Consider the following 10,361-nt stretch of genomic DNA (forward strand, 5'->3'; position numbering starts at 1 on the left):
GGACTGTTTCCTTGCTTACATTTGGCCTTAAATCTTCTTCTCTCATTGTGAATCTTCCTAACAAAAAACCCCTCTTTGAATTACATAATCTCGAAACACCTTCCTAAAGTAATTAACTCCCTCAAACACTTGACCATCTTTGAAGTGGGTTTTCCCATTATGCCCATATGCAAACTGTTGGCCCTTTATGTGCTTGCTAAACCTAGTTATTGCATCTTTATCATCAGTAGACCCTTCATATGAACTGTCCTCATGCTATTCATATATTTCCCTTTAAACTTCAATGTCCTCTACCCCACCACTACCTTGCCCAGTTTGATTTCCCTCAACCCCACCACTTCCCTGCCCAATTTTAATTCCTTTTACTGCCCCACTTTCCTGTCCAATTTCTATACCCTTTACCACCCACTTCCTTGTCCATCATGCCCACTCTCATGGTCTTCTTCATGATCATTTTCAACATTCCAATAGAACTCATCTAGAATACCCTCTTCAGCTTCCTCATTATCTTGCCTAACAAAACCCTTATTGTCCTCTAATTGGGCTTCTAATAAAGTTATAGGTTCAACAAAGTCTATTGATATGACTTCTATATAGACCCTTATCACTCGCTTGCCAAAACTCTTATATTGCTCAAATATAAATTTCATATCATCATCCCCTTCCACTACGTATCTAGCCCCTGAAAATGGTAGCTCAACCTCTGCCTTAAACTTCTCATAAGGGTTCATTTCGATAGCCTCATTCTCCGAAGCCATACATCGTTTCACATCTTTAACAAAACATATGTAACTATACTCATCTGGATTGACATTTAGTATATCATATTCTAAACTAAACACTTCAACTTTAAAGTCATAGGAATTTGGTTTCAACCTGCATAAACAAACATAACCAAGCAATTATAAACAAAAAATCAACTGCCACCCCTACCACCACTAGACCATCACCCAAGGTACGTGGCATTGTTACACCAGATGTTGTCAACCACTGCCAGGCAGCATTTAAGACAATTACTAGTTTCCAGCCAATATACCAAAAATCACCCTAACGCCACCATAAACTCTACCACCACTGTACCACCATACACACACCACTACCAATACTAACACTGCTATGCAACATCAATATCCTAAACCCCCACTACACCAAAACTTTAACCCTAATCCTAAAGCCCGCTACTACCACCATCACTACCATACCACCACCCTAAGTACATGGCATTGTTACACCAAAAGTTGTCAACTACTGCTAGGCAGCATTTAAGATGGTTACTGGTTTCCAGCCAATATACCAAAGTCACCCTAACACCACTATCAATTGTACCACCATACACACACCACTACCATTACTAACATTACCATGCAACACCAATATCCTAAACCACCACTACACCAAAACCTTAACTTTAATCCTAAAGCCCTCTACTACTATATCACCATCCTACCACCACCTAACAACCACCCTAACGCCATCATACAATCACCATCACCAACCGACCACCAACATACCCCCATTGAACCAACAAACATGCACCACTAATCCATCTACCACCACCCAAACACCACCCTAACACCACCACCACAACCCTAACACCAATACACCACCACTAAACACATAACCAAAAAACCAATCCACAGAAAAATCCAGCACAAACCATATACAAAAAATACGTAAATCAACTGTCGATATACCTTGCCGCAAACCACGTCGCCATATCATCCATCTCCTGTAACCGTCGTCTTTCTTTACCCGTCGTTCGTCTTCCTCTAACTGGTGAGACTTCTCTTCTAGTTGATGGCTTGTATTCCTCCCCAAGGTTGTGTCTATGCGACTGATACAGTGGTTTCAGGTTAATGGGTCTAGGTTTGGTTGTCATTTCGTATTCACCGGTTTACGATTGTTGTTGATGTCAGTTTATGTTAACGATTTTCGCCAAATGCCACTGACGAAAATGATAAGCGTACGAATGATTTTGTTCATCTTGTTTGGGAGTCAAAGTAGAAAAACCAAGCGGCAAGGATTCGGTGAGGCCTAAAAGGGAGGCATTAGCTAGAAGGATGATGAGGGGATAAGAATATTCATTGGAATATTGATTTTGTTCATCTTGTTAGGGAGTCAAAGCGACGGTGAGAGACCATATCTGGTAAGCTTACGAGTTCAACTATGGGATGGGAAGAAGGTCGCAAGGATTAATGGCTGCCATTTTTGTTGCACAAGCGATGAGGTTTGTGGGTTAATGTCTATGGGTTAATTTTTCAGAAAAAAGAATCTGCATTTTCATTTGAAAGAGAAAGTGTAAGAGTGTTCAAAGATTTTTTTTTTCGCATGACTTCTGCAATAACTCCAGCCGTCATACATTATCCTTCTCTACACATTTTGCAACAATTCCCTAAGCTTATTTATTATTTCTTTATTATTTGAATTTAATTTGCAACATTTCCCTAGGCTTCTTTATTATTTGAATTAGTTTGTCTTAAATGTCTTTTTTACCCTTTTGCTATTAAAACCAAGCAAACGATGTTAGATTAAGAGTGGCAAAACGGGATAAATTGAACTAGGGATACCAACTTGGGATTCCCCAAACTTCGGGTGAGATTATGTCGCTTGCTCTAAGTCAAATTATTAAGCCAGAAATATCCTTTAATTTAAGAATAAAGGTTTAATTAGCAGTGTTTTAAAACCAGCCCAGGTGAAACCCAACAAAGTGGCCGGGTCTGGTTGAATTGGTTTGACCAACGGGGCAAATTGATGATGTCAGCATGTTCAAAGGTTTGAAATTTACAAAAACACCCCTAAAATTACCATAAGTTCCAACAGGTTTGAAATCCTACAAAACATTCCAAATTACACAGTCGGCGTCGACAATTCAGGCCAAATAGGGCTTGTTTTCGATGTCGACAACACACCCCATCACCACGAAAACTTTCCCCTCAACCTCCTAACCAAAACCCATCTCACCCTACCCTTGTTCGCCTTGCCAATCGCCAACAACAACCATCTATTGTTGTCGATCGATTTTTGGGATTTTTTCGGTCGTTTCACTCATTGGAAATCACCTCCGTCACTACCTTTTGACTGACTAACCCTTCCTCTTTAAAAGCCCCAACATTTTAGCCACTAATTGTTCACTGATCGTCGTCCTAATCTCTAGAGTTTGCCATGAACAGTCAAAATTGATAACCGACCCAATGAAAGCCTCAGGTGCTGGTTGAACCGATTCAACCGCCCAGGCCAGGCCAAGTTGTAAAACACAATTAATTAGGAAATATATTTAAAATGAGATTGTATTAGATAAAATAGAGAGAACAAATTGCATCACTACTTAGTATTAGTTATTCATGTTTAAGAACAAAAAGATTTAATCGAATTTTTGTGGAGTCTAAATACTAATTGTTCACTGATCGTCGTCCTAATCTCTAGAGTTTGCCATGAACAGTCAAAATTGGTAACCAACACGATGAAAGCCTCAGGTCCTGATTGAACCGGTTCAACCACCCAGGCCGGGCCAGGTTGTAAAACACAATTAATTAGGAAATATATTTAAAATGAGATTGTATTAGATAAAATAGAGAGAAAAAATTGCATCACTACTTAGTATTAGTTATTCATTTTTAAGAACAAAAAGATTTAATCGAATTTTTGTGGAGTCTAAATAAAAACATTTGGCAATCGATTTGATTGGAATAATAGAAAATGAAAACATTTGGAGATTGAAGAGACGACTAATGTAAATTGAGAACAAAAAATGAAAAAGGTTCTGTACACAAGCTATATCCTGCATAATCAAAATTTGAGATGGAGCTGAAAATAGAAGATAAAAAAAGTTTTATCTCCTCCCAGCTTCTAAATCTGATGAACTAGAATTAAATGCTGAGGGTAACCCAGTAAATCCAGTACTGGTTCTTTCATCATGTTCATTCAAAGCCTGAGAGCCCATGGTCTGTACGGAGACGGTCCGTACAGAGTGTGAATTCGCAGCACTGCCTTCTTGAGTTCTTGCATTCAACTCTGCCAACATGTGAAAGTATGCATACGGTCCCCAACCTACAGAATAATACGTGCAAAAGATCGGTAAAGTAACAAGAATACAATTCAATTTGAGCAAACCAATAATGTTGACCACCACCGAGGTAACCAAAGTTGGTGTTTCAGCCCATTTTATGAGAGTTCCAACTTTTGTCTTCCATGGGAATTTACAACAATATGGAGCTCAATACTACCATTTCCAAAATCTATCTATTCTTATCAATATTGGAATTTTATTACATGGTCAGGGGCATACCTTCAGCATGATATGGTGGTGGGAAGAACTGCAAATAGCAAAACGTAGCCACGGTGAGCCCTGCCAAAGATGCTTCAGTGAAGTTGTACAACAAATGAATCGAAAAGTAGTTTCAATACAGAATAAGATTTACACAAACCTAGTAAACCTCCCGCAAAGACGTCCTGCCAGTGGTGCCAGTAGTCATCAACTCGAGAAATGCCAACAAAAGCTGCAACAAGTAGAGGGAAAATGACGATGCAAAGTTTTCCAATATGGCCTTTGCGGTCGAACACTTTTATTTTTCCAGATAAATACAGTGATAGGAACACCATTCCGGCAAAGGAGACTGACAAAAGAATCCAATTATTCCCGAAATATAATGGATCCCTCAAAAAATAAACAATTAAGTAAATAAAAGCATAGCTTTGATTTTGGCATCCAACTGACTTATTTCAATCCATTTTCTCTTACAAAAACACCATTGGATTCCTCACTTAAATATATAGTATTAGCAGAACTCACTTGAAGTATGCCCACTTGGAAAGCTCTTATGCCCTTCATTTATGACATGTTTATCACCATGACATATGACATTTCCCCATTGATCATATTCCTGACATGCAAAGAGTAATTAAGTTTCAAATATGAGAATATGACATGTTACAGAGCAACAAAATAGGCAGCAAACTGTCTGTTCACACAGAAGCAGAAATCACATTAATTTGGAATCAGAGAAACATACATCCCTTCCATCAGGAAAACAACGCCAGAAGAAGTCTGGTCTGGGCCGACCAACAGCAAGTTTTATTGACTCCGTAATAACCTCTGTCACTAAAAGAGAATACAAGAGGCCTGCACAAGCAGGAATGCTCTGCTTCATATAATTGCTCAAAAGATTAATTTACAGAAAAACATTCATGAACTAAAAGAAATGATCACCTAGTATTGCATGATGAAGATCATATACATCATTCCTACAGTAATAGACAATGAGGAATATCACCAAGGGCAAGACACCTGCATACAACTAATAATCTCGGGGAAAGGAAGGGCCATCATTAATCAAATATTAAATTCTTAAAACTAAAGAGTTTATTTTAAGAAACGTATGCACAACCATGCAGGGAACTTACTGGAACCGCCCAAAAGGGTATTGTATTACTTTTCAAGGGGTATCTAAGATCAGTCATCATATCCTTCCCAACAAAACGGTAAAATGGTTGCATGAGCAAGAGGATGGCCATTATCACCGCAAGAAGCAAAAGTATCAGCCAATCATGCATGTGTGTCCTTGCAACTCTAACTCCATGAGACTTGAGAGTATGTGAAACATTCTGGGCCTCCATCGTTCTGTACTATGAATTATACACACATCAGAATAAATTTAGATTAATTGGATATCAAGCTATTAGCTCATCCAAAAGGCATATTCAATTAAATGAGGAAACTAAAGAATATAAATGTTATTATTGTGTTTTATTTAGCTATCTCTGAGCATGGTCTAGGTTTTTCTTTCTAACACTGACCTGTATAAATTTCAGATTAATTCATTATATGAGCATGAGAGTTCTTTCTCAATTTTTGCTATCCATGATAGAACTTATTCGATTCTGAATCTGCATATTTTGTCTGTTTATATAAGCTAGTCTACTAATTTTGAAGATTAAATAACAATGCAACTCAAGCATACCCAATTTGAAGTTCTCTATAATTCAATTTTGTATGTTTCATCAGTGATAACAATAGAGATGATTTGGGTCATTAAAACACATACAATCAAAAATTAAAATTCTTGATCACCCTATGTTCTGATCTTGCCTCTGTAATTTTTTTCAGGTTAAATCATCTAATCTACTATATTCTTTTTCTCTTTTTCACCTACCTATAAGGAGTAAAGTCCACTAAAACAACTTTCAATTAACTACATAATGTATCTCCTACAAACTTCAGATCTTCATTTATGTGTTCAAATAACACACAACAAAACCATGTCAATGCAAGTACACTTTAACTGTTTCAAACAAAATTCATGAAAGAAAAAGAATACCTCCTCGTTCTGATGATCTATTAGAGGACAACTAATGTTTGTAAACGAATGATTACTATTTGCAGATATTCGCAGCCTCCGACTTGATTTATCCTTAAAAAAATGCCAGAAAAAATGAATCTTAAGGTCACAGCAAAACAATAAAGTTAATCTATCCTAAATAATCCTTAGAACAGCACAGTTGACTATCGCAGATGTATATCTGGGATATTTTAAGCTGGAAAAAATTAAAAGAACTAAGCATAACTTTGCACATCTATTCTAATTACATAAAACCCTCAAACAGCAATCCTATATTACCCAAACATATCAATCAGACATCAAGAATTATTAAACAAACCAAGAATTTCAATCATCAAATTTCACAAACTAAGAATTTCAATCATCAAATTTTGGTCTGTAAAGTATGCACCCCTCAGTGACATGAACATCTCAACTGTACATGTACCTTATGATAATAAATACGATTGTAAATTTTGTATAACTCACAGTGTCTCTAAACGGTAATATGAAGTTCAATAAAAAAAAAAAAAAAAAAATGTTTTTCTACATTAGCATACATAATTCCTTCACAAAATTATGAGCTGCAAATCAAAGTGCTTGGAACTAAAAGCCTTACAATACATAACACAACTCATTTATTAATCTAGAACTAAACCCCATCTCTCTTTTTTCCCTTGTGTCCTGAGTTCTAAACAAAATGATCACACGCATGCCTAATATAACGCCCACATTATACGAATTATGATGCTAATTGAACGTCTACAACTCTGAAAACAAAAACCCACTAACCTGAAACATGCCTCTCAAATTTCCAACCCAAGAAAGCGAAGATAAATCCCACCAAGTCATTGTATTGTATGAACCAATCAATCAACCAAACAAACACAAACAATAACACAAGCGGTAGCTGAGTTTATGAGTATCAACAACAAAAATCTCAGAAAGTTGTTGAATGGTGATAGGAACCTTCCTGTCAGTTACGTTCACCCAATATTTACATACAATTATAGAGAAGACGACAAAAAGGATAATTGACATGAAGCATACAGAAAGGTGAAAAGTTTTTAGTTGTTTAAAGAAAGGAAAATTTTACCAGAAATTCCTGGGAAATTGGAAGAGATAGTTGAGAGACAAAGGAGTCGTCATGGGACCCATGGGATGGTTGTTTATAAGGTGAGAGAGAGTGAACCGCTTCGTTTTCAAAGCCGAGAACGGCGCTGGCAGTCAAAGTGAAACCGCACCGTGGTCAAATGACATATGAATCATTAATCCTGATGTGATTTTTTAGACAAAACAAGAGTAAACGTTTTTTTCCCACCCAAGGTTTGCCTTAATGACATTGTTCACCCAAAAAGTTTCAAAATATCACTTTCTTACCCAAAGTTTATATTCCATTAACACTCAAAATGCACTTCACTTTCTTAGCCGGCATTCGGCAAGTTATCAAGAGCTAGAGCAAGAGAGGTTTTACATAATGGAGGTCAGTGGATTGAATGGTGTGACCAATTGAATATTCGTCGCTAGAATCAACTGAAAATCAATTATGAACTAGACACTCTAGCTTTGTAGTGGCTGACAATCGGTGAGAAATTAGGTGTCGAAGTAAGAGGGGTTTTGTAAAGAAGAGACTGAAGGTTCAAATAGTGATGATCGAAGAAAATTTTTGTCACTAGGATCGGCTGAAATCGGCTTTGGGTAGTAACAGAATATTAACTTTGGTAGGAGAGTTGTATTTTAAAACTTTTTGGATGGGAAAAAGTCATTAAGGCAAACCTTGGGTGGGAAAAAGTACAAAACAAGTTAGAAAATGTAAGAATACATGTAGTATGTTACACATGGATAAACTTATTTTATGGCTTTCTTTTTTTTGTTAAGTTTTACATGGCTTTCTACTTCTTAATTTTATCTTTGAATTGTTTTGCATATACATTGAAAACTACAACTATACATATATATCAATAAGTTTCCAAGATGAGTTAACGTTGTATAATACTAAATCAGTCTCATATTCCTCTAATCTTTCACTTTAATCCCATTTATTTCTTTCCCTTGTTATTTATTCTCTCGTTGTGTTATTAAACTTAATATTATATAATAGAGAGGAAATATCATACTTCACACTTAACTATAATTGAAACAATTGAGCCAAGCATACTTACTATTAGATTATATTTGTTATTTTAACTTTTTAATTCCACAATTATATTGCCTTTTCTTTGAATAGATATTAACTATTTAAATGGGTTTTGGTTTCACAAAACGAAAACATCATACAAATTGTATAATACTGTCTATCACATCCACTTTTGAATTTTATTATTATCCAAAACTGATCTATCACCCTTTCTTAACTTTGATTTGATCATCACTCTAATATGATTTTAAAATTCTAATTTATCTCAAAAAAGTAAAATTTATTTACCCCCAAAATTTTTGGAACTTCAAATTTGCTGGCAATTATGACGATTTTAATCAAGTTTCCCCTAATAGTTTCATAAATCAATCAAGTTACCCCAAAAATGTGACAAAGTCCATTCAACGTTAGGTTATGAAGGGTAAAATAGTCATTCATGTTTTCTTTAATTTTATTTTTTTCCTCCCTTCCAAGTTCCATCTTTCTTCTATGGTTTTTCTTCCCTTTTACTCCCCTCAATATCCCCAAAACTTAAAAAGAAAAAGAAACAATAACAGAAAGGAAACGAAAATGGCTGACATGAGGCTGTGATGGGTCGATTCGGTTGGTCACAGGACGCCACGGTGGGGTATTTGTGGCGCACGACGGGGTGGAGTAAGGGGGTTGAGCTCCAGGTGGTAAATTGGTTAGAGGTAAGTGGGTGCGGGAATGGAAAGGTTTAATGGAGTTTTGTGAAGTGATTTGGGAGGTGGTAGGAAGATGCAATGAAGGTTTGCTGGTGTGCGGATGGTTTTGAAGCGGTGAGAGGGGTTGTGCTAGGCATTTTTTAGATTGTGGCGGCCATAGACCCATGGTTTTGCAGCCATGATTTTCAAATTGTGGATGGGGGAGAACAGAGGGGAAGAAGAAAAAAAAAAAATGTAGGAGAGAAACAAAAAAACTTGAAAGTTTTTCATTAACAAGTGGTACTTTTGACTTCTACCACATTCTAGAGTAAATCGTTAACGGAAGCTTCAACGGTGTTAGGGTTTTGATCATTTTTTTATTATTTCTGAAACTATGAGTTTCTAAAACTTTAGGGGGTAAATTAAATTATGAAAATTTGGTATTTATAAGGAGAGTGAATTTCTAATTTTTTGTGAGAAAAAAAAAAATGTCCCTCCAGCAGACCCAATAAAATAAAATAAAATAAACGAATTAACAAAACAACTATTATGATATTTAAATTTGAAATAAATAAATGTTTGTAAAAGTATAGCATAAGGTGAGATTGAAAGATGGAATTTTGAAATACAAAATTGCTTCTTGTTTGAGGGGTGGAGGATTAGATTTTAGTTTATACAAAAAATTTGAATATATTAGTTTTACCCTATTAATACAATTTCTTACAAAGAATATATCAATTTTCTTGAAGGTATGACTAAATATTAATTTTCTCTTTCACACTTTGAGATAAATGTTAGGATTTTACTATTGAATTTAATGGTTACTCTACACAACTTCCAATCAATTATTATTAATTAAACTGGTCTAAGTAATTGATTGCGTTATGCCGAAAGTGATATATATATATATATATATATATATATATATATATATATATTCCATTTAATTAATTTTTTAAATGTTATTAATATCACAATTTGAAATAAATGTGAGATTGACATGTGAGAGCAGAACCATTAGATTAGACAAAACAAAATTTGATTTGGTAGATCAAGATCAAGATCAGGATCTCCACTGACAAGAAAAATTGTTGGCCTTATTATGTGAAGACAAAATCCATTCTGCATATGCTCTCATTGGATCATTTTCCACGTGAGGATATGCTCAACATTTCTCGATAATAATAACAATAATAAATTTGGAATTTAAAATTTCCTAGATTTAAAGCTATAGAATAGAAACAA

At 35.4% G+C, this 10,361-nt stretch overlaps 1 protein-coding gene across 1 annotated transcript; it reads right to left on the bottom strand.

Moving 5' to 3' along the window:
- Positions 1–3,829: 3,829 nt before the first annotated feature.
- Positions 3,830–7,375, bottom strand: LOC116109537 (lipid phosphate phosphatase 2-like). Its single transcript, XM_031395765.1, has 9 exons — positions 7,107–7,375; positions 6,315–6,407; positions 5,401–5,622; positions 5,207–5,294; positions 5,010–5,119; positions 4,790–4,880; positions 4,425–4,613; positions 4,286–4,345; positions 3,830–4,047 (listed from the first exon to the last, which is right to left on the bottom strand). The coding sequence occupies exons 1-9, from the start codon at positions 7,164–7,166 to the stop codon at positions 3,830–3,832; spliced, it is 1,131 nt and encodes a 376-aa protein (XP_031251625.1). The 5' UTR covers positions 7,167–7,375.
- Positions 7,376–10,361: the final 2,986 nt, after the last annotated feature.

Source organism: Pistacia vera, unplaced genomic scaffold (assembly GCF_008641045.1).
Source record: "Pistacia vera cultivar Batoury unplaced genomic scaffold, PisVer_v2 Contig581, whole genome shotgun sequence".
In the NCBI taxonomy this organism is placed as follows: Eukaryota; Viridiplantae; Streptophyta; class Magnoliopsida; order Sapindales; family Anacardiaceae; genus Pistacia; species Pistacia vera.

What these genes read in the sequence shown, in the direction of transcription:
- LOC116109537 (XM_031395765.1), bottom strand. Translation starts at nt 7,166, where the DNA reads ATGACTTGGTGGGATTTATCTTCGCTTTCTTGGGTTGGAAATTTGAGA. An exon ending in TAGATCATCAGAACGAGGAG is followed by an intron (nt 5,623 to 6,314) that starts GTATTCTTTTTC and finishes TATAATTCATAG; the next exon opens with TACAGAACGATGGAGGCCCA. An exon ending in TACCCTTTTGGGCGGTTCCA is followed by an intron (nt 5,295 to 5,400) that starts GTAAGTTCCCTG and finishes CGAGATTATTAG; the next exon opens with TTGTATGCAGGTGTCTTGCC.